This window comes from Hemitrygon akajei, chromosome 22, assembly GCF_048418815.1.
Source record: "Hemitrygon akajei chromosome 22, sHemAka1.3, whole genome shotgun sequence".
Taxonomy (NCBI): domain Eukaryota; kingdom Metazoa; phylum Chordata; class Chondrichthyes; order Myliobatiformes; family Dasyatidae; genus Hemitrygon; species Hemitrygon akajei.
The window spans coordinates 2,612,665-2,638,001 of NC_133145.1; the positions used below are offsets into that span (position 1 = coordinate 2,612,665).

A 25,337-nucleotide genomic window follows, 5' to 3' on the forward strand; every position below is an offset into this window, starting at 1 on the left:
GCGCTTCTCCCTATAGATGCTGCCTGGCCTGCTGTGTTCTACCAGCATTTTGTGTGTGTTGTTGTTTGAATTTCCAGCATCTGCAGATTTCCTCGTGTTTGCTCTTACAAAAGGAGATTTGTTAGAACTCAGGATGGCACAGAAGCATGGTAGTTAGTCCAACGTTATTACAGCGAACCAGTTCTGGTTACAAGTTCAATTCTGAGCTATCTGTAAAGAGTCTGCATGTTCTCCCTGTGACCGCATGGGTTCCCTCTCACATTACAAAGACCTACAAGATAGTAAGTTAATTGATCACACGAGTGTAATTGGGCAGCACAGGCTCATTGGATCTGTTACCACGTTGTATCTCTAAATAAATAAATAAAGATGGAAACAACAGAAGCCATAAGAAGAATTATCACTGACTGACCATCACAAGACAGCTCATTAGGAAGGGCTTTCAGAGACACGTTTCCACACTGAGAATGCAACAGACATCCTCCATCAAGGAGGTGCCTGTCTCCCAACACCTTCATTTAAGATGTAACTGTTTGTAAAATGTTATTTCATTGTTTCAGACACTCTTATTGATGTATTTAACTGTTTACATGTAGGTGCTGTGTGTAGAGTCTATGAGGAAGGCTAGGCCGTGTTAAGGCAAAATTGTACAATAGGATGGTTTGAAGTGTGTCTATTTTAATGCAAGTTCTTTGCTCCTGACACAAGGGTGATGCACTTACGACAATGGGACAATGCATGGAACTATGATATTGTGACCATTATGGAAACTTTGCCATTCCTGCCCATGTGATAGCCATGTTTCAGGGTATGGATATTTCAAAATGAACAAGGAAGGAGGTAAAGAGGTGGGGATTGCATTAGGAACAATATCACAGCTGCAGAGAGGACACTGTGTACAGATAGTCTACTGTGTCAATGTGAATGGAATTCACAAACAGGACGAGAACAATCACTCTGCTGGGAGTATTTTATAGCACCCCAATAGCAACAGAGATACTGAGGAAAACATCAGGAGGCAGATTTTGGAAAGGTACAAAAATAACAGGGTAGTTGTCATGGGGGAACTTCAACTTCCCCAATATTCCTTAGTGCAAAAGGTATGGATAGGGTGAAATTTGTTAGGTGTGTCCAAGGATTCCTAATTCAACTGCAGACAGGCCATATTAGATTAGGTACTATGCAATGAGATCCAGATCAGTTTGGATATGGTGACAACTCCCTGCGAGGGATAGGAGCAGACTGAAGGTAGGGCTGATCAGTTAGTGGAGAAATCATGCCAAGAGCCAAAGGAAGTAGGGAAGGTCCTTAATAAAACTGTTTCAGTATTCACCAGAGGATGTGAATATTAGGACAGTTAGATGGGATGCACCCCAGATTACTCTGGGAAGCAAGGAACCAGACTGCTGTAAACACAAAGTACACTGCAGATGCTGTGGTCAAATTAACACGTACAAACAAACTGGATGAACTCAGCAGGTCAGGCAGCATCCGTGCAAACGAACAGTCAACGTTCGGGCTGAGACCCTTCGTCAGGACTGAAGGAGGAGGGGACAGGGGCCCTATAAAGAAAGTGGGGGGAGGGTGAAAGGTGCCAGCTGAAAAACCAATCAGAGGAAAGATCAAGGGGTGGGAGAGGGGAAGCAGGGAGGGGATAGGCAGGAGAGGTAAAGAAGGAATCTAAGGGGAAAGCACTATGGGTAGTAGAAGGTGGCAGAATCATGAGAGAAGTGATAGGCAGCTAGGAGAGGAGGCAGAGTGAAATTGGGATGGGGGAACGGAGAGGGAGGGAATTACTGGAAGTTGGAGAATTTGGTGTTCATGCCGAGGGGCTGGAGACTACCCATACGGTATATGAGGTGTTGCTCCTCCAACCTGAGTTTGGCCTCATCATGGCAGTAGAGGAGGCCATGTATGGACATATCCGAACGGGAACGTGAAGCAGAGTTGAAGTGGGTGGCAACCGGGAGATCCTGTCTGTTGTGGCAGACGAAGCGGAGTTGCTTGACGAAGTGGTCCCCCGATCTGTGTTGGGTCTTGCCGATGTAGAGGAGGCCGCACCGGGAGCACCGGATGCAATAGATTACCCCAACAGACTCACAAGTGAAGTGTTGCCCCACCTGGAAGGACTGTTTGGGGCCCTGAATGGTGGTAAGAGAGGAGGTGTAGGGACAGGTGTAGCACTTACGCTTGCAGGGATAAGTACCAGGTGGGAGATCTGTGGGGAGGGATGTGTGGACCAGGCAGTCGCGGAGGGAACGATCCCTGCGAAAAGCAGAGAGGGTTAGGGAGGGAAAGTTGTCCTTAGAGGTGGGGTCCTGTTGAAGGTGGCGGAAGTTGCGGAGGATAATGTGCTGGATCTGGAGGCTGGTGGGGTGGTAGGTGAGGACAAGGGGAACACGGTCCCTGTTGTGGTGACGGGAGGATGGGGTGAGGGCTGAAGTGCGGGAAATGGAGGAGATGCGGGGGAGGGCATCATTGATGACGGCAGAAGGGAAACCACGATTCTTAAAGAAAGAGGACATTTGAGATGTCCTGGAATGGAAAACCTCATCCTGGGAACAGACGCAGCGGAGTCGGAGGAACTAGGAATAGGGAATAGAATTTTTGCATTTGGCAGGATAGTAAGGTAGTTATGGGAGTCAGTGGGTTTATAGAAGATGTCCGTGGACAGTCTATCGCCAGAGATGGAGACCGAGAGATCAAGAAAGGGGAGAGAAGTATCTGAGATGGACCAAGTGAATCTGAGGGCTGGGTGAAAGTTAGAGGGAAAGTCGATGAAATTGACGAGCTCAGCATGGGTGCAGGAAGCAGCACCAATGTAGTTGTCAATGTAGCGAAGGAAAAGTTGGGGAGCAGTACCAGTATAGATTTGGGGCATAGACTGTTCCACATAACCCACGAAGAGGTGGGCATAGCTGGGGCCCATGTGAGTGTCCGTAGCTACACTCTTGGTCTGAAGAAAGTGGGAAGAGTCAAAAGAGAAGTTATTAAGTGAGTACCAGTTCCGCCAACCTGAGGAGTGTGGTGGTGTTGTGGAACTGGTGAGGTCTATTGTCCAGAAAGTAGCGGAGGGCTTTGAGGCCTTCTGGATGGGGAATGGAAGTGTATAAGGATTGGACATCCATGGTGAAAATGAAGCAGTCAGGACTGGGGAACTGGAAGTTATTGAAGAGGTGGAGGGCATGGGATGTATCCCGGATGTAGGTGGGGAGGAACTGAACTATGGGTGACAAAATGGAGTCCAGGTAGGCAGATACAAGTTTGGTGGGACAGGAGCAGGTCGAAACTATAGGCCTACCAGGACAGTCAGGCTTATGGATCTTGGGGAGGAGGTAAAAGCGAGCTGTGCGGGGTGTGGGAATTATGAGTTTTTTGGCTAAGGATGGAAGGTCTCCGGAGTTGATAAGGGCAGTGATGGTACGGGAGACAATGGTTTGATGTTTTTTGGTAGGGTCCTGTTCCAGGGGTAAGTAAGAGGAGGTGTCAGAGAGCTGCCGTTTGGCTTCAGTGAGGTAAAGGTCCGTCCGCCAGACTACTACGGCACCACCTTTGTCTGCGGGTTTGTGGTGAGGTTAGGATTAGAGTGGAGAGAATGGAGGGCAGTGTGTTCAGAGGGAGTAAGGTTGGAACAGGAGAGAGGAGTGGTGAAGTTGAGACAGTTGATGTCTCGGCGACAGTTGGAGATGAAAAGATCGAGTGCAGGTAGAAGGCCCGGTAAAGGTGTCCAGGAGGAGAAGGAGGGTTGAAGACAGGAGAAGGGCTCATCAATAGGGGGAGGGGAATCCTTGTTAAAGTAGTAGGCTCGGAGACGTAGGCGATGGAAGAAGAGTTCAGCGTCATGCCGGGCACGGAACTCACTGAGGTATGTAGGAGGTGTGAGGAGGGGGACAAAAGTGAGGCCCTTGCTAAGCACAGAATGCTCTGCTTCAGAGAGGGGAAGGTCAGAGGGGATGGTGAAGACATGGCAAGGGTTGGGGCTGGGGTCAGAGGAGGGTAAAGAGTGGGAGGTCTCAGGAGGGAGAGGGGGGTTGGGATGTTCAGGGAGAGGAGGCTGAAGGATCAGAGGAATGGAGGGGAGATGAGGGGTGGAGGGAAGGTTGGGAGTCGCAGGGAGGATAGGGGGTAGTAGAGGAATAAGACAAGCAGTAGGACCCAGCGACAGTAAGAGCATTCCAGGACATCTCAAATGTCCTCTTTCTTTAAGAAACGTGGTTTCCCTCCTGCCGTCATCAATGATGCCCTCCCCCGCATCTCCTCCATTTCCCGCACTTCAGCCCTCACCCCATCCTCCCGTCACCACAACAGGGACCGTGTTCTTCTTGTCCTCACCTACCACCCCACCAGCCTCCGGATCCAGCATATTATCCTCCGCAACTTCCACCACCTTCAATAGGACCCCACCACTAAGGACATCTTTCCCTCTCTGCTTTTCGCAGGGATCGTTCCCTCCGCGACTGCCTGGTCCACACATCCCTCCCCACAGATCTCCCACCTGGTACTTATCCCTGCAAGCGTAAGTGCTACACCTGTCCCTACACCTCCTCTCTTACCACCATTCAGGGCCCCAAACAGTCCTTCCAGGTGAGGCAACACTTCACTTCTGACTCTGTTGGGGTACTCTATTGCATCCAGTGCTCCTGGTACAGCCTTCTCTACATCAGTGAGACCCAAAGCAGATTGGGGGACCGCTTTGTCCACCACTACAGACAGGATCTCCCGGTTGCCACCCACTTCAACTCTGCTTCACATTCCCATTCGGATATGTTCATACGTGGCCTCCTCTACTGCCATGATGAGGCCAAACTCAGATTGGAGGAGCAACACCTCGTCTACCGTCTGGGTAGTCTCCAGCCCCTTGGCATGAACATTGAATTCTCCAACTTCCGGTAATTCCCTCCCTCTCCTTCCCCCATCCCACTTTCACTCTGCCTCCTCTTCTAGCTGCCTATCACCTCTCTCATGATTCTGTCTTCTTCTACTACCTATAGTGCTTTCTCCTTACATTCTCCTTCACCTCTCCTGCCTATCCCCCCCCCCCCCCGCTTCCCCTCTCCCACCCCTTGATCTTTCCTCTGATTGGTTTTTCACCTGGCACCTTCCACCCTCCCCCCGACCTTCTTTATAGGGCCCCTGCTCCCTCCATCTTCAGTCCTGACGAAGGGTCTCAGCCCGAAACGTTGACTGCTCATTTCAACGGATGCTGCCCGACCTGCTGAGTTCATCCAGCTTGTTTGAACTAGACTGCTGCGTTTTTGACAAATATCTTTGCAACCTCACTGACCACTGGAATGGTACCAGATGATTGGAGGGAGACATTATTCCTTTGTTCAAGAAAGGGAGTAGTGATAGTTCAGGTGCCTTGCCGTTCGGCATGGGCAATCATGTCTCTCCATGGAAATGTGATAACCATGGGAATTATAGACAAATGAGTCTTTAAGTGATGGGGAAATTGTTGGGAAGGATTCTTCGAGACAGAATTTACAAATATTTGCAGAAACATATAAGGGATAGTCAACATGGTGTTGGTAAGGGGAAGGTCATGCTTCACAAGCCTGCTGAATTCTTCGAGGATGTGACAATGCACATTGATGAAGATAGAGCAGTGGATGGGGTTGTATGTACTATAGCAAGGCATTTGGTATGGTTCCCTGTGGTAGGTTCACTCAGCAAGTGAGGAGGTGTGGGATCCAGAGAAACTTGTCTGTATGTATATAGAACTGGCTTACCCATGCAAGGCAGAGGGTGGTAGTAGGTGGAGTATTCTGCCTGGAGGTGAGTGACCAGAGGTGTTTTCCAGGGATCTGCGACCCCTGCTCTTGGTGATTTTTATAAATGACTTGGATGAGGAAGTGGAAGGGTGGGTTAGTAAATTTTCAAATGGCACTAAGATTGGTGGAGTTGTGGAGAGTACAGAGGGTTGTTGTAGGTTGCAACAGGGCATTGACAGGATGCAGAACTGGGCTGAGAAGCAGCAGATAGTGTTCGATCAGAAAAAGTGTGAGGTGATTCATTTTGAAAGAATGAAGGCAGAATACAGGGTTCATGGCAGGATTCTTGGCAGTATAGTAGAACAGAAGGATCTTGGGGCCCACATTCAGAGATTCCTCAAAATTACCAGGCAAGTTGATAGGGTTGTTAAGAGGGCAATAACGTGCTCACCTTCATTTTACTCAGGGCGACTGAGTTCAAAAGCTGCAAGGTAATGTTGCAGTTCTATAAAATCCTAGTTAGACCACACTTGGAATATTGTGTTCAGTTTTGGTCACCTCATTATAGGAAAGATGTGGAAGCTTTAGGGAGGGTGCAAAGATTTACCAGGTTGCTGCCTGAACTACAGGGTGTAGTTTATAAAGAAAGGGTGAATGAGCTAGGGCTTTTTGGAGTGAAGGAAGATGAGAGGTGACTTGAAAGAAACAAGAGACAAGATGAGAAGAGGCATAGACAAGAATGGATACACAGAGACTTTTCCACAGAGGATACATGGAGACTTTTCAACAGGATGGAAAGGGGTAATATAAGAAGACATAATTTTGAAATGATTGGAGGAAAGTATGGGGGAGGGGGAATGTCAGAGTTAAGTTCTTTACACAGAGAGTGGTGGATGCATGGATCATCCTGCCAAGAATAATGGTAGAGGCAGGTACATTGTGGGCTGAAGGGCTCTACCGTGTTATAATGTTCTATGTTTAGGATTACTTTGACCAAAGGAGCTCTGAAATGCAAGAGATTTTACATTGAAATGGGAAATGCCTTTTTTAATTATTTAGAGATAGTAAGGCCCTTCTTACTCATTGAGCATGCTCAGTCCTGTTATACTCATGTGACCAAATAACTTACTAACCTGTACACCTTCGGAATGTGGGAGGAAACCCACTCAGTCATGGGGAGAACGGACAAACTCCTTACAGATATTAGTGGGAATTGAGCCCGATTGCCAGTGCTGTAATAGCATTACACTACCACAGCAGTTCACGAGTAAAAATTTAAGAATTTTCTTTTAAAACATTTGCCAGGAATAGAACATTTCTAAATTGGGGAATAACCGTGGAAGAGACTAAAGGGGATGAAGCAGTAAAGCGGTACTGAGATCAAAAATCAGATGAACTATGAACTTATCAAATGGTGATGCCTACTCTGCTTTACATCCCATGTTCTTAAAGCACCAACACAGGAAAGGGTTGGGTTCAACCCTCATTGGACTGGGATGGACACAGTCAACAAGGAACAGAATTAGCAGAAAAAGCCAAAGGTAATCAGTTTGGACTTGCTGTTTGGTTTAGCTGTTTCTCTGTAATACTAGGTGCAAGCAGAGCAATGACAGTATTCAGAAGCAGCAAAAGAACCAAGAGAGGCTAGACTGGAAGAGTTGGACATCACCAACATTCGCGTGGGTTTTCTGGATGACTGGTCTGTAAGTGAGAAACAGAAAAGTTCCAAGGACAGATCTTTTAGTGTGCCGAGAGATTAGCTGTACAGAAGCACAAAAAGATGCCACTGAAGGTGGTTCTTCAGACAAATTAGGTAGAACCAGGTGGTTTTGCCAGAAAACAATAGAGAAGTTGGAGGATGGCATGGTCAGCTGTCAAAAACTAAAGAGAGATAGCAGGAAATGTTAGCTTCATCACAGGCATAGGATAATTTTTGAGTCTTTTTAAAAGCGTGACAGGGTGGAGAGATACTTGAAGGGCTGAAAGCAAAGTTCCAGGTAAAATAAGGGAGAGCTCTGGATGATTAAAGCATGTTCAAAGACAAAGAAAAGAAGCTTGAAAATAGAGTGTTGGCCTGAATGACGTTTTCCTAGACTGTATGTATACTGGCCGTCTTTCCTCTACTCGTTGAGGCAAAGAGTGGGGCAAGTGCTGGCAAGCAATAGGACAATCCAGATAAGGGTGTTATTTTGGAGATGGAGTCATGTTGGGGAGAGAATAATGGAGATCGTAATAGAGGCTGGGACATAACAGGCAAGGTAACAAAAGGGTGGCACAGTCGCACAGTAGTTAGCACAACAATTTACAGTACCAGCAACCTGGATTCAATTCCCACTGCTGCCTGTAAGGAGTTTGTACGTTCTCTCTGTGACCTCATGCATTTCCTCTCACAGTCCAAAGACACAATGGCTGATAGGTTAACTGGTGATTGTAAATTGTCCCGTAATTCGGCTAGGGTTATATTTGCGGTTGCTGGCAGTGCAGCTCGAAGGGCTTGTAAGGCCTATTCCACACTATCTCAATAACAAAAAAATACACTTCCTGACACTATATTCCATCTGCCATTTCTTTCCCATTCTCACAATAGCTAAGATTTCAGGGTACTTAGAGGCACATAATAGGCAGAAGTCAGTATGGTTTCCTTAAGGGGAAATCTTGCTTGACAAATCTGTTGGAATTCTTTGAGAAAATAACAAACAAAAGAATTAGTGGATATTGTGTACTTACATTTTGACAAGATACTACATGAGTCTATGAAGCACGATAGTATTACAGGAAATTACAATTCAATTGAATTGTTTCAATGGTGCATGGATAGAAAATTGGCTGACTGGCAAGAGACAAAGAGTGGGAAGAAAGGAGACCTTTTTTAGTTGGTGTCAGTGACTAGTGGTGTTCTACAGGGGTCAGTGGTGTTGGGGGCCACTTCTTTTCATGTTATATGTCAATGATTTGGATGACAGAACTGATGGATTTGTGGCCAGGTTTGCCGATGATATAAAGATAGGTGGAGGGGCAGGTAGTGTTGAGGAAACAGGGAGGCTGCAGAAGGATTTAGACATATTGCACGAATGGGCAAAGAAGTGGTAGATAGAATACAGTTAGGGAAGATTGTGGAAAGGAATAAAGCCATAGATTTTTCTAAAATGGGGATAACTTTCAGAAATCAGAGGTGCAAAGGGACTTGCAAGTCTTTGTGCAGGACCTCCTAAAAGTTGCCTTAAGGAGCGCTTGATGCCTGTATTAGTTGGAGTTTAGAAGAATGGGGGGGGGCAGGAGGAGGGAAATTTTATGGAAACCTATCAAAAACTGAAAGACCTACATCAAGCGGATACGGAGAGGATGTTTCCTATAGTGGGGGAGTCCAGGACCAGAGAGCACAGCATCAGAACAGAAGGACATCCCTTTAGAAAAGAAATGGGGAATCATTTCTTTAGCCAGAGAGTGGTGTGGCAAATTTATGGAATTCATTGTCAGAGACGGCTGTGCAGGGCAACTTAGTGGTATATTTAAAGCAGAGGTTGATCCATTCTTGATTAGTAAGGGCATCAAAGGTTACAGGGAGAAAGGAGGAGAATGGGAATAATAAATCAGTCATGTCGGTATGGCAGAGCAGACTCAACGGGGCAAATAGCCTAATTCCACTTCTAGTGTCTTGTCTTCTCACTACCATCAGGAGACTTAAGACTGGCAGTCAATGATTCAGAAACGGCCTTGTTCCCCTTCTCCATTAAATTTTTGACAGTCCATGACCACACCTCATTATTTTATTTCATAATTTATAGTAATTCTGCATCCTTACATTGTAATGCTGCCACAAAACAACACAATTCATGTTGTTTGGAAAGTCAGATCACTGCTCAATCTTGCTTCTGCCAATGTAAACAAAAGGTGGCCATAGTTAAAAATGTCCACTGCTGGTCCGACCAATCGTTCTCCATACTACAGGACTCCTTTGACGACATCAACTGGAATATCCTCCATGATGAGGATGTCTCCGAGTTCACGGATGGGGTCACAAGCTACATCCAGACGTGCATCAAGGATGCTGTCCCCTAGAAATCAGTAAGGATCTACCCAAACCAGAAAACCTGGATTAACAGTTCCTTGCGCGCTGTGCTCACCACGTGAGACAGAGCTTACTTTGCCAGTAATCAGCAGGAACTGAAGACATGCAGCTACAATCTATGCAAAGTCATCAAGGCAGTGAAACAGCGGGGGGGACATCACGTGATGACGTAGGATCGAGACGCAGGGACCCAGCTCTCCCGTAAAAAGTTAATAAATTAATGTTTAAATGAAGAAAAGTTAGTCAATACTTTTTAAAAGTTACTTATAAACGTCTCCGGACTGTGTCAAGCTATGCCTCAAGGAAGGAAGATGAAGAAAACTAATACCGGGAAGACTACGCAAGTTGGAACAAGAACAAGGCCTACGTCTACCGAGGAACCGCGATCTCAGGTACATTATATCACCGGTGATACGGAACAGGAGATGGTGGCAACACCGGCCACTTCCAAAGGAAAAAAACATCGTGAACTGCGCAAACGCGAAGGATGGAGCATGCGCAAACGGGAGCAAAAAGAACTACAAAGCCCAGCTACCACTGCAACTGAAAGTGATAGCGAATCGGAGGGAGAATCAAATCTCTCGGAAGGATCAGCTGAAGGAGGTAAAAGTCCTTCTAGAAATATAGAAAAGACTTTGAGGCAAATAATGCGTAAATTAGACACATTAAAAGTAATTAAAAATAATCAAAAAATACTCGAAAAAAAAATTACCAATATGGAGGCTATGCTTGATAAAATGACAAAGAGACAGGAAAAAATGGAAAAAAGAATTACGGACTTGGAAACTACAACAGAAGACATGGTTGAAAGAATGGACAAAATGGAAAAGGAAAATACTGCTTGGACATCAGAAAGAAAACAATTTATGGAAAAAATTGATAAGCTTGAAAATCTCAGTAGACGAAATAATATTAAAATTGTTGGACTTAAAGAAGATATAGAAGGAGAAGATCCAATAATTTTTTTTCAAAAATGGATTCCTGAAAAATTGGAAATAACCATATAACCATATAACAATCACAGCACGGAAACAGGCCATTCCGGCCCTCCTAGTCCGTGCCGAACTCTTAATCTCACCTAGTCCCACCTACCCGCACTCAGCCCATAACCCTCCACTCCTTTCCTATCCATATACCTATCCAATTTTACCTTAAATGACACAACTGATCTGGCCTCTACTACTTCTACAGGAAGCTCATTCCACACAGCTATCACTCTCTGAGTAAAGAAATACCCCCTCGTGTTTCCCTTAAACTTTTGCCCCCTAACTCTCAAATCATGTCCTCTCGTTTGAATCTCCCCTACTCTCAATGGAAACAGCCTATTCACGTCAACTCTATCTATCCCTCTCAACATTTTAAATACCTCGATCAAATCCCCCCTCAACCTTCTACGCTCCAATGAATAGAGACCTAACTTGTTCAACCTTTCTCTGTAACTTAAGTGCTGAAACCCTGGTAACATCCTAGTAAATCGTCTCTGCACTCTCTCTAATTTATTGATATCTTTCCTATAATTCGGTGACCAGAACTGTACACAATATTCCAAATTTGGCCTTACCAATGCCTTGTACAATTTTAACATTACATCCCAACTTCTGTACTCAATGCTCTGATTTATAAAGGCCAGCGTTCCAAAAGCCTTCTTCACCACCCTATCTACATGAGACTCCACCTTCAGGGAACTATGCACTGTTATTCCTAGATCTCTCTGTTCCACTGCATTCCTCAATGCCCTACCATTTACCCTGTATGTTCTATTTGGATTATTCCTGCCAAAATGTAGAACCTCACACTTCTCAGCATTAAACTCCATCTGCCAACGTTCAGCCCATTCTTCTAACCGGCATAAATCTCCCTGCAAGCTTTGAAAACCCACCTCATTATCCACAACACCTCCTACCTTAGTATCATCAGCATACTTACTAATCCAATTTACCACCCCATCATCCAGATCATTTATGTATATTACAAACAACATTGGGCCCAAAACAGATCCCTGAGGCACCCCGCTAGTCACCGGCCTCCATCCCGATAAACAATTATCCACCACTACTCTCTGGCATCTCCCATCTAGCCACTGTTGAATCCATTTTATTACTCCAGCACTAATACCTAACGACTGAACCTTCTTAACTAACCTTCCATGTGGAACTTTGTCAAAGGCCTTGCTGAAGTCCATATAGACTACATCCACTGCCTTACCCTCGTCAACATTCCTCGTAACTACTTCAAAAAATTCAATAAGGTTTGTCAAACATGACCTTCCACGCACAAATCCATGCTGGCTACTCCTAATCAGATCCTGTCTATCCAGATAATTATAAATACTATCTCTAAGAATACTTTCCATTAATTTACCCACCACTGATGTCAAACTGACAGGTCTATAATTGCCAGGCTTACTTCTAGAACCCTTTTTAAACAATGGAACCACATGAGCAATACGCCAATCCTCCGGCACAATCCCTGTTTCTAATGACATCTGAAAGATCTCCGTCAGAGCTCCTGCTATCTCTACACAAACTTCCCTCAAGGTCCTGGGGAATATCCGGTCAGGACCCGGAGATTTATCCACTTTTAAATTTCTTAAAAGCGCCAGTACTTCCACCTCTTTAATTGTCATAGGTTCCATAACTTCCTTACTTGTTTCCCACACCTTACACCATTCGATATCCTTCTCCTTAGTGAATACCGAAGAGAAGAAATCGTTCAAAATCTCTCCCATCTCCCTCGGACTTTAACCCAGACATAATTAAATCACATTTGTCCCTAAACATAATTAAATCACAGTTGTCCCTAGACTTTAACCCGGACCTGTCAGAAACGCACATCTTAATTTTGAATCTTACATAAATTGACTGTCCTGTTGTACATACTATTTATTACAAATTACTATAATTTGCACATTCAGATGGAGACGTAAAGATTTTTACTCCTCAGATATAGGATGTAAGAAATATAGTCAATTCAATACCAGTCTGTGATAATAAACCTGAGTCTGATCATCCCACGTGATCCTGAAATTTGTCCCAGTAGGAATGTTTTAGATGGTCAAGCTGGGGTATTCCGAATCGACAAATAGAGCCAGGCTCGGTGCCCGTTAATCCACGTGTTTCCCCCGCACTGGGACAACTCACCGGCTGGAGCACAAGTCGCCCCCCGGCTCCAGGACATGAGGGCCGCCATCATCCTGGCCCGCACAAATCGCAGTTTCAATGGCGCATCCTCCAACATGGGCCAGCGGGCTGACGTCACTCCAACAGCTGCGGCCCTGCGCATGCGTCCGTTTGGCGCCGCGCACAGAGGGCGAAGGCGGCCGTTTTGCCCTGCGCATGCGTCCGTTTGGCGCCGCGCACAGAGGGCGAAGGCGGCCGTTTAGCTCTGCGCATGCGTCCGTTTGGCGCCGCGCACAGAGGGCGAAGGCGGCCGTTTTGCTCTGCGCATGCGTCCGTTTGGCGCCGCGCACAGAGGGCGAAGGCGGCCGTTTTGCTCTGCGCATGCGTCCGTTTGGCGCCGCGCACAGGGGGCGAAGGCGGCCGTTTTGCTCCGCGCATGCGTCCGTTTGGCGCCGCGCACAGAGGGCGAAGGCGGCCGTCTTTCTCCGCGCATGCGTGGAGCGTAAACCGCCGCCGTTTCGCTCTTCTTTCTGTCTTGCAGGTTTAGGATTGATTTTCTTTCATCACCATTTACCTGTTCTGCCGAGTTTCTCTGGCACTGTACCTTATATTCGGAACCTCATCATTAGTGGCGGTGTGCGTTAGATTTTTACACAATATATGGAGGGACAGCATTTAAACGCTTTTTGGCTGCGAATTTTCAAAGTGTCGCTTTGTGTACACAGTTTTACTCTATGTGAAGCATGATCCGCTGAATTCCTCTGGCGATATTTATTTAATTGTATTTTTTATTACCTAATCTTAAATCGAGTTGGCGCTTCGCGGGAACATCATCAGTTTCCCCGCCGACGTTGTTTAACAAAAGCTGTTCGCTGATAGGGTACTTCACACATCCCTCAAAGGAACGTTATGTCCATTGGCCAGCCTCATGGGCGTGCCGGTTCGTCGGCCAATGGGCGGCGGGGTTTGTGATAAGCCTTGGCGGTTTGAAGTGCACAGCGGTCTCGGTGAGGCAACCCTGGAGTCTGTCCGTCGGAGTGACTGTCGGCAGTGTCTCAGTGCACACAGAGTTGTTAACCCGGCAAAGCAGATGCCTGCATTTGGCCTTATCTGCACCCTGTAGCCCCGGCACAGGTAAGTCCCGCTCCACACGTGAGTCTGTTGGGGTAATCTATTGCATCCGGTGCGGCCTCCTCCACAATGGCGAGCCCTGACGCAGATTGGGGGACCGCTTCGTCGAGCACCTCCGCTCTGTCCGCCACTACAGACAGGATCTCCCGGTTGCCACCCACTTCAACTCTGCTTCACATTCCCATTCGGATATGTCCATACATGGCCTCCTCTGCTGCCATGATGAGGCCAAACTCAGATTGGAGGAGCAACACCTCATCTACCGTCTGGGTAGTCTCCAGCCCCTTGATATGAACATCGAATTATATAACAATTACAGCACGGAAACAGGCCGTCTCGGCCCTTCTAGTCCCTGCTGAACGCTTACTCTCACCTAGTCTCACTGACCCGCACTCAGCCCATAACCCTCCATTGCTTTCCTGTCCATATACCTATCCAATTTTACTTTAAATGACGATACCGAACCTGCCTCTACCACTTCTACTGGAAGCTCGTTCCACACAGCTACCACTCTCTGAGTAAAGAAATTACCCCTCATGTTACCCTTAAACTTTTGCCCCCTGAGTCTCAACTCATGTCCTCTTGTTTGAATCTCCCCTACTCTCAATGGAAAAAGCCTATCCACGTCAACTCTATCTATTCCCCTCATTATTTTAAACACCTCTATCAAGTCTCCCCTCAACCTTCTATACTCCAAAGAATAAAGACCTAACTTGTTCAATCTTTCCCTGTCACTTAGGTGCTGAAACCCAGGTAACATTCTAGTAAATCTTCTCTGTACTCTCTCTATTTTGTTTACATCTTTGATATAATTCAGTGACTAGAACTGTACACAATACTCCAAATTTGGCCTTACCAATACCTTGTACAATTTTAATATTACATCCCAACTCCTATACTCAGTGCTCTATACCAAAAGCTTTCTTCACCACCCTATCCACATGAGATTCCACCTTCAGGGAACTATGCACCACTATTCCTAGATCACTCTGTTCTACTGCATTCTTCAATGCCCTACCATTTACCATGTATGTCCTATTTGGATTATTCCTACCAAAATGTAGTACCTCACACTTATCAGCATTAAACTCTACCTGCCATCGTTCAGCCCACTCTTCTAACTGGCCTAAATCTCTCTGCAAGCTTTGAAAACCTACTCCATTATCCACAACGCCACCTACCTTAGTATCATCTGCATACTTACTAATCCAATTTACCACCCCATCATCCAGATCATTAATGTATATGACAAACAATATTGGACCCGGTACAGATCCCTGAGGCACACCACTAGTCACCGGCCTCCAACCTGACAAACAGTTATCCACCACTACTCTCTGGCATCTCCCATCCAGCCATTGTTGAATCCATTTTACTACTTCAATATTAATACCTAACAATTGAATCTTCCTAACTAACCTTCCGTGCGGAACCTTGTTAAAGGCCTTACTGAAGTCCATATAGACAACATCCACTGCTTTACCCTCGTCAACTTTCCTCGTAACCTCTTCAAAAAATTCAATAAGATTTGTCAAACATGAACTTCCACGCACAAATCCATGTTGACTGTTCCTAATCAGACCCTGTCTATCCAGATAATTATATATACCATCTCTAAGAATGCTTTCCATTAATTTACCCACCATTGACATCAAACTGACAGGCCTATAATTGCTAAGTTTACTTTTAGGACCCTTTTTAAACAATGGAACCACATGAGCAATACGCCAATCCTTCGGCACCATCCCTGTTTCTAATGACATTTGAAATATTTCTTTCAGAGCCCCTGGTATTTCTACACTAACCTCCCTCAAGGTCCTAGGGAATATCCTGTCAGGATCCAGATTATCCACTTTTATATTCCTTAAAAGTGCCAGTACTTCCTCCTCTTTAATCGTCATAGTTTCCATAACTTCCCTACTTGTTCCCCTTACCTTACACAATTCAATATCCTTCTCCATAGTGAATACCGAAGAAAAGAAATTGTTCAAAATCTCTCCCATCTCTTGCGGCTCCACACGTAGCTGTCCACTCTGATTCTCTAAGAGACCAATTTTATCCCTCACTATCCTTTTGCTATTAATATAACTGTAGAAACCCTTTGGATTTATTTTCACCTTACTTGCCAAAGCAACCTCGTATCTTCATTTAGCTTTTCTAATTTCTTTCCGAAGATTCTTCTTACATTCTTTATATTCCTTGAGCACCTCATTTACTCCATGCTGCCTATATTTATTGTAGATATCTCTCTTTTTCAAAACCAAGTTTCCAATATCCCTTGAAAACCATGGCTCTGTCAAACTTTTAACCTTTCCTTTCAACCTAACAGGGACATAAAGATTCTGTACCCTCAAAATTTCACCTTTAAGTGACCTCCATTTCTCTATTACATCTTTCCCATAAAACAAATTGACCCAATCCACTCCCCTTAAATCCTTTTGCATCGCCTCAAAGTTAGCCTTTCTCCAATCAAAAATCTCAACCCTGGGTCCAGTCCTATCCTTCTCCATAATTATATTGAAACTAATGGCATTGTGATCCCGAAGTGCTCCCCAACACATACTTCTGTCACCTGACCTATCTCATTCCCTAACAGAAGATCCAATACTGACCCTTCTCTAGTTGGTACCTCTATACATTGCTGCAAAAAAACTATCCTGCACACATTTTACAAACTCTAAACCATCCAGCCCTTTTACAGAATGGGCTTCCCAGTCTATGTGTGGTAAATTAAAATCTCCCACAATCACAACCCTGTGCTTACTACAAATATCTGCTATCTCCTTGCAAATTTGCTCCTCCAATTCTCGCTCCCCATTATGTGGTCTATACAACACCCCTATATATGAGCTTCCTGTAGAAGTAGTAGAGGCCAGATCAGTTGTGTCATTTAAGGTAAAATTGGATAGGTATATGGATAGGAAAGGAGTGGAGGGTTATGGGCTGAGTGCGGGTAGGTGGGACTAGGTGAGATTAAGAGTTCGGCACGGACTAGGAGGGCCGGAATGGCCTGTTTCCGTGCTGTGATTGTTATATGGTTATAACTGTTACTACACCTTTCCCATTCCTCAATTCCACCCAAATAGCCTCCCTAGACGAGCCCTCTAATCTACCCTGCCAGAGCACCGCTGTAATATTTTCTCTGACAAGAAACGCCACACCTCCTCCTCTTGTTCCTTCGATTCTATCACACCTGAAGCAACGAAATCCAGGAATATTTAGTTGCCAGTCACACCCCTCCTGCAACCATGTTTCACTAATAGCTACAACATCATATTTCCAGGTATCAATCCATGCTCTAAGCTCATCCACCTTTCTTACAATGCTCCTAGTATTAAAATAAATTCATTTAAGAAATTCTCCACCTCTTACTCTCTGTTTATCTCTAACAGTACAAAGAACTTTACTGGCTTCCTTTTCTTCCTTCTCCCATACATCTATTCCTACACTCTGGTTCCCCTGCCCTCTCGTATCTAGTTTAAATCCACTGGAGCATCTCTAGCAAACCTACCTGCAAGAATATTTGTCCCCCTCCAGTTAAGATGTAAACTGTCCCACCTTGCTTGGAAAACTGCCCAATTATCTATAAATCTGAAGCCCTCCGTCTGCACCATGTCTTCAGCCACGTGCTGATCTGCACTATCTTACTATTTCTAAACCCACCTGCACGTGGCACTGGTAGCAATCCTGAGATTGCTATCCTGTAGGCCCTGTCCTTTAACTTGGCACCTAGCTCCCTAAACTCACCTTTCAGGACCTCCTCACTCTTCCTACCCTCGTCATTGGTCCCTACATGGACCACGACATCCGGCTGCTCACATTCCCTCTTCAGAATACTGAGAACTCTATCCGAGATATCGTGGACCCTGGCACCAGGGAGGCAACAGACCATCCGGGATTCTCGATCTCTTCCACAGAACCTTCTATCTGTCCCCCTAACTATCGAATCCCCTATCACTACTGCTCTCCTCTTTTCCCTCTTTCCCTTCTGAGCTGTGGGTCCAGTCTCGGTGCCAGAGACGCAACCACTGCAACTTGTCCCTGGTAGGTTGTCCCCACCAACAGTATCCAAAACAGTATACTTATTGTTAATGGGAATGGCCACAGGTGTGCTCTGCTCTTCCTGTCTATTCCCCTTCCCTCTCCTGACAGTCACCCAACTACCTGTCTCCTGACTCCTAGGGGTAACTATCTCCCTGAAACTCCTGTCTATTTCTGCCTTTGCCTCCCGATTGATCTGAAGTTCATCCAGCTCCAGTTCCCTAACACGGTTTGCCTGGAGCTGCAGCTGGATGCACCTTTTGCAGGTGTAGTCATCAGGGATAGCTGTGCTCGCCCTGACTTCCCACATACTGCAAACGGAGCACTCAACTGCCCTAACTGCTGCCTCCATTACCTACTCCTAAGCTAATTAGATTAATTAAAGGAGCTTACCTGGCCTTACCTCACCTGGAGTGAAGCTCATATTCAGTCTCTACTCGCTACTTAAATTCTCCCACTGCCTCGCGGGCCGACTTTCACGCGCTTGTGCAGTTGTGTTCCGTTTAAACCTCGCCTCTGCCTGTTCTTACTGAAGCCTGATTGAGCCAAAGCTGACCCACTCTGCCTCAGTCCACTCCGACAATGGCCGCTGTATATGGTGGTCTTTCTTTTTAAACCTTCGGCGCGCTGCATCATGCGCCTGCGCAGTCTAGCCTCTTTGCCGCGATCGGTTAAAAAAAACAGCTTCTCTCCGAGCTTCTTTTACCTCTTCCCTCTCTGCCTCTTGCCGCGATTTAAATTAGTTGAATTCTCCAACTTCCGGTAATTCTTTCCCTTCCCCCATCCCACTTTCACTCTGCCTCCTCTTCTAGCTACCCATCACCTCTCTCATGATTCTGTCTTCTTCTACTACCCATAGTGCTTTCCCCTTACATTCCTTCTTCACTTTTCCTGCCTATCCCCTCCCTGCTTCCTCTCCCCCACCCCTTGATCTTACCCCTTACTGGTTTTTCACCTGGCACCTACCAGCCTTCTTCCCACGCTCACCCCACCTTCTTTATAAGGCCCCTGCCCCCTCCCTCTTCAGTCTCGGCCTGAAACGTTGACTGCTTGTTTCCACGGATGCTGCCCGACCTGCTGAGTTCCTCCAGCGTGTTGTGTGTGTTACCTTACCAGAGTTCATTTAGATCACACACATTACCTTACCTTCAATTACTTCATTGCCGCCTCAAAAAAATCTAAGTTTGTAAAATGTGATCGGCCATAAGACAGAGGAACAAAATTAGCGCATTTGGCCCATATAGTCTTCACCATTCCATCATGGTTAATTTATTATCCCTCTCAATACCACTCACCTGCCTTCTGCCCATCATTTTGATGCCTTTACTAATCAAGAGCCTGTCAGGCTCCACTTTAATTATATCCAGTGAATTGGCCTCCATAGCCTTCTGTGGCAATGAATTCCACTCACTGGTTAAAGAAATTCCTTCTCACCTTTGTTTAAAAGGGACATCCTTGTATTCTGAGGCTCTGCCCTCTACTCCTATATTCTGCTACTAAAGGAAACAGCTTCTCCATGTCAACTCTATTTAGGCCTTCCAATATTTGATAGCTTTCAATAGGACTCCTTTCTCTCTCTCTTCCCCCCCCCCCCCCCCCCAACCCATTCTTCTATCCTCCAGTGAGTACAGGCCCAGAGCTACCAAACACTCCTCATATGTTATCCATTTCATTCCTGGGATAATTCTTGTGAACCTCTTCTGAACCCAATCCAATTTCAGCACATCCTTTCTTAGGTAAGGAGCCAAAAACCGCTCTCAATACTCCAAGTGCAGTGTGACCAAAGCCTTTATACCCTCAGCATCACATATTTACTTTTATATTCTTTGCACAGAGTTTTGCTGGTTGTCCCTAATTAGTCCATGCCTTTGCAAATCTGAGTTAAGTATTATCCCCTAGAATCCTCTTCAATAGCTTCCCTACCACTCGTGAGGATTGTGTGAATATTTAAATATTTAAAGTATGTATCTATGATTTACAGCAATTAACTCATTCCTGTGTGGTACAAACATGACCTACAGAGGAAGGTGGGACAGTATTAGATTCAAGGATTAGCAGTTGTGCAGCAGAGAAGTTAGCTGAGTAAAAGTTGATAAACTTATTCGAGGAAGAGATAAATATTTTTCTTGAAGCTAAAGGAATCAAAGTAAGTATGGAGAGAAGGCCGGAAGTGGATGATAAGTGATGATAATGTTGCATAAGGAAAGGACCTAATAGTTTACTCCTGCTGCCATTTTCTGTTGACTGTGACTTATGGCAATAGCAATGTGCTGAGTGGAATAAATTAATGCAAACCTTGGTAGTTCAAAAATGAAGCATTCATGAATGCCAACAACCACTATCAGCATTTGAATTGTATTTCATCTGTCATCTTGTGGCCTGGCATATCTCTGACTCCTCCATTATCTTCTCTAGCCAAATCACAAAAATTGCCTAGCAGACCATTTATGCCACTGTGTCTGTGCTAGGTGAAAGAGCTCAATTTAATTCCACCTAGCGCTACATCTGTAGTCTGAACTATTAAGTTAGCAACCAAAGAACAGTACTGAAACCAGTAAAGTTTTGTCAGTGTTTTGGTATTTATGGTCATCATTACTTGGGGATAATTTGAAAATTCCAGCTTATTAACTAAATTTAAATTTCACAATTCCAAGGTAGGGTTTGAATTGTTAGTCTAGACTTTGACATTAGTACTTCATTAGGTTACTATGTCACTACTGTACTTGTTCATCATTAAGTTAAAGCAACCCCTTCAGTATCCTCCCATTTATTATGTATTTTTGTGCTTTGTTACATCTCCAACCAAACACTATATATCACCTCTCACCATAGTACAGATGTACAACAGAGTAGAGGCTTTTGGGCTCACAATATTGTACCGACCTTTTAACCTACTCTAAGATCAATGTAACCTTTCCCTTCTACATAGCCCTCCATATTTCTATCATCCATGTCCCTCTCTTAAAGAGTTTCTTAAATGAACCTAATGTATCTGCCTCTACCACCTGGCGTGCATCCATCATTCTCTGGGTTGAAACAAACATTCAAGTAAATTTATTATCAAAGCACATGCTTGTCACCAGATTCATTTCCTTGCAGGCATTCACACTAAAACAAAGAAATACTATAGCAAACACGAGGAAATCTGCAGATGCTGGAAATTCAAGCAACACACACAAAATGCTGGTGGAACGCAGCAGGCCAGGCAGCATCTATAGGGAGAAGCACAGTCGATGTTTCGGGCCAAGACCTTTCGTCAGGACTATAGCATATATTTTTTTAAAAACTGCATGCAAAAATTGACAAACAACTATTATGCAAAAGAAGACAAACTGAAAAAGGATCTAGTGCTTTCAGAATCAGGTTTATTATCACCAGCATTAGCAGCAGCAGTTCAATTAATACATAATCAAGAAGAGAAAAAAATAAATTAGTAATAAATATACAAGTAAATCAATTACAGTACAGTCGGCCGTCCTTATCCGCGAGTTCCACATGCGCCAATTCAACCGCGAATCGAGAAAACTTGGAAGTGCTCTTCCAGCACTTGTTGTTTGAGCATGTACAGACATCTTTTTTCTTGTCATTATTCTCTAAGTAATGCAGTATAACAACTATTTTACATAGCATTTACATTGTATTAGGTATTATAAGTAATCTAGAGATGATTTAAAGTATACGGGAGGATGTGCGTAGGAATCATGGATCGGGATCGAAAAAAAATCGGAAGTTCTCTTACTATATAAGTCAGAACAGGAACATCCGGTACTATTTAGCGTCAGTTAGTCAAACGCTTGTCTTAGTATATAGCATATATTTTATCTTTATATACATATAAAACACTTAAGAACGTATTTTCAGTGCCAGGCTTGGGAACAGAAGTTCCGGAGTTCAATCCAGTGACAAACCGCTCCCAAGCGCGCTCTCCACCGTGCCGGGTTGATGTGGAGGATCAAAAACCCAAAACCCAATAATTAAATCCCTGCGTTGCTTAGTAATAATTGTAGCTTTCATCAGGGCAGGGCCTTTCTCACTTTATCCTTTAAAATTGTTCCGATCGTTGACCAACTGTAGCCTAACACTTCTCCAATAATCGATGGCGTTTCACCTCTTTCGGATCACTTTATTATTTCCACTTTATTTTCAATCGTGATCATGATTATTTTCATGAACAGAAACACTGCGGATTCAGAGCTCCGCCGCTGGGTCCTAATGTCCACCACACTGAGACAGGTTAAATAAGGTCTGGGGTTCCGCTGGGTCCTAAGCTCCACCGTCTTGAGACAGGTTGAATAAGGGACTTGAGCATCTGCGAATTTTGGTATCCGCGAGGGATCCCAGAACCAATCCCTCGCGGATAAGGAGGGCCGACTATGTATGTATATTGAATAGATTTTAAAATGTGCAAAAAAACCTGAAATACTGTATATTTTTTAAAAAGTGAGGTAGTGTCCAAAGGTTCAATGTCCATTTATGAATCGGATGGCAGAGGGGAAGAAGCTGTTCCTGAATCACTGACTGTGTGCCTTCAGCTTTCTGTACCTCCAACCTGATGGTAACAGTGAGAAAACAGCATGCCCTGGGTACTGACAATCCTTAATAATGAACGCTTCCTTTCTGAGACACCGCTCCCTGAAGATGTCCTGGGTACTTTGTAGGCTAGTACTCAAGATGGAGCTGACTAAATTTACAACCCTCTGCAGCTTCTTTAGGTCTGTGCAGTAGCCCCTCCTTACCAGACAGTGATGCAACCTGTCAGAATGCTCTTCACAATCTGCATAGATTGTGGTCTTCCGGTTAGGAAGTCGAGGATCCAATTGCAGAGGGAGGTACAGAGGCCCAGATTCTGCAACTTCTCAATCAGGATTGTGGGAATGATGGTATTAAATGCTGAGCTACAGTATAGTCGATGAACAGCATCCTGACGTAGGTGTTTGTGTTGTCCAGGTGTGTGAAGAGCCATTGAGAGCCAACTACAGAAGTTTTTGAATGTATTTGTCGACATGCAAAATCTCTTCAAACTCCTAATGAAGTGTAGCTACTGTCTTGCCTTCTATATAACTATATTGATATGTTGGGACCAGGTTAGATCCTTAGAGCTCTTGACACACAGGAACTTGAAACTGCTCACTCTCTCTACTTCTGATCCCTCTATGAGAATTGGTATGTGTTCCTTTGTCTTACCCTTCCTGAAGTCCACAGTCAGCTGTTTTGTCTTACGTTGATGGCTAGGTTGTTGCTGCAGCACCATTCCACTAGTTGGCATATCTCACTCCTGTACGCCCTCTCGTCACCACCTGAGATTCTACCAACAATGCTTGTATCGTCAGCAAATTTATAGATGGTATTTGAGCTATGCCTAGCCCCACAGTCGTGTGTATATAGAGAGTAGAGCAGTGGACTAAGCACACACACCCAAGGTGCACCAGTGTTGATAGTCAGCGAGGAGGTTATTTTATCACCAATCTGCATAGATTGTGGTCTCCCAGTTAGGAAGTCGAGGATCCAATTGCAGAGGGAGGTACAGAGGCCCAGATTCTGCAACTTCTCAATCAGGATTGTGGGAATGATGGTATTAAATGCTGAGCTACAGTATAGTCGATGAACAGCATCCTGACATAGGTGTTTGTGTTGTCCAGGTGGTCTACAGGTGTGTGAAGAGCCATTGAGATTGCATCTGCCATTGAGATTGCATCTGTTGTGGCGATAGGCAAATATTAAAGGGTCCAGGTCCTTGCTGAGGCAAGAGTTCAATTTAGTCATGACCACCCTCTCAAAGCATTTCATCACTGTCAATGTGACTGCTACCTGGAGATAGTAATTAAGGCAGCTCAAGTTATTCTTAGGCACTGGTATAATTGTTGCCTTTTTGAAGCAAGTGGGAACTTCCACCCATAGCAGTGAGAGATTGAAAATGTCCTTGAGTACTCCCGGTGTATATGACAAATAAACTAATCTCAGGCTTCCAGCTGGGTGCAGGTATCGATTATAACCAAAGTTTTGATACTGAGCTCTGCCATCTTATCAGGGATGATGCCTGGGCATATAATGTCTGACAGTATTTATACCCCTGTCGTCTGTCCCTCTTGATTGATTAGTCCTCATTCAATCAGGTTTCCGCTGTCCTGTTTTGTTTACAATTGAATTCCACTTCTTACCTAGAGGGAAACCTTCGTCTTTGTTAAAATTCTTTTCTCGTTTTATTTTAATTGCTTCCTTCACCAGGCTTGGTGCGACAGTTTTGTGCTGTCAAAGTCAATCCTATGGCCATTGTGAATGCAATGTTCTGTTACTGCCAGTTTCTCCAGGTAACCCTAATGGACACACCTCCTGTGCTCCTTGATGCGGGTTTCCACCAAACATCCTGTCTGGCTCGTCTGTGTATCTTGGGGAGCACGTAAAGTCTTGGTACTGACTCCTGAGGTAGAAGTGTACCCCACCAGTGGCCTCACAGTCGTAAGTGTAAAAGAAGTAGAGCAGGGGGTTAAGAACACAGCCTTGCGGGGCACCTGTTCTGATGGTGATCGGAGAAGACATTGTTGCCAATCTGAACTGACTGGTCTGCAAGTGAGGAATTTGAGGATCCAGTTGCATAATGAGCTAATGTCTTGGAGATTGATTAGTATTTAGGGATGATAGTATTGAATGCCACGCTGTAGTCAATAAGGAGCATCTGCTGTTGAACTTTTGAGACAATATGCAAATTGGAGTGGATGATCCAAGTCGTTCTTCGGGCAGCAGTTGATGTGTTTCATATCCAGCCTCTCAAAACACTTCATCACAGTAGATGTAAATGCTACTGGGTAATGGTCATTGAGGTAGGTTACTACATTCTTCTTGGGCGCTGATATAATTAAGCAGGTGTGTACATCAGGCTGCCAAAGTGAGAAATTAAAGCTTTCAGTCAACACACTACCCAGTTGATCAGCACAGGTACCCTGTCTGGGCTGGATGCTTTCCGTGAGTTCACCCTCCTGAAGGATGCTTTCATGTCGGCCTCAGAGACGGAAATCACTGTGGGAGTTCATGAAAGTTCCTCCGTGTTTGCTGGTCAACGCAAAAAGAAAAGGTATTGAGCTAATCTGGGAGCAAAACCTTGTGTCACGTGTATTCCTCCAATCACCTTAAAATTTATCCTCATTTGCCATCTGTTTTCTGTACAACAGACCAAACAATCTGCCTAAAGCTTCATTTCTCACTGCCAGTCAACCAATTTTTTGTATCATCTGCAAACATATCAAAAGCAGAGGACAGAGTACTGAACTG

The 25,337-nt window shown here is 44.8% G+C and overlaps 2 protein-coding genes across 4 annotated transcripts in view; one reads left to right on the top strand and one right to left on the bottom strand.

Moving 5' to 3' along the window:
• mrpl27 (mitochondrial ribosomal protein L27) overlaps positions 1-13,077 on the bottom strand; it is a 30,687-nt gene extending 17,610 nt beyond the window's left edge. For both annotated transcript variants that reach the window (XM_073026607.1, XM_073026608.1), the window contains exon 1: positions 12,921-13,077. In XM_073026607.1, the coding sequence (XP_072882708.1) occupies positions 12,921-13,062 (142 nt within the window). In that variant the 5' untranslated portion in view covers positions 13,063-13,077. The remainder of the gene's footprint in view (positions 1-12,920) is intronic.
• An 818-nt stretch (positions 13,078-13,895) lies between these two features.
• Positions 13,896-25,337, top strand: part of eme1 (essential meiotic structure-specific endonuclease 1) — a 52,628-nt gene continuing 41,186 nt past the window's right edge. For both annotated transcript variants that reach the window (XM_073026609.1, XM_073026610.1), the window contains exon 1: positions 13,896-14,033. The gene's annotated coding sequence lies outside the window, so the exon portion shown is untranslated. The remainder of the gene's footprint in view (positions 14,034-25,337) is intronic.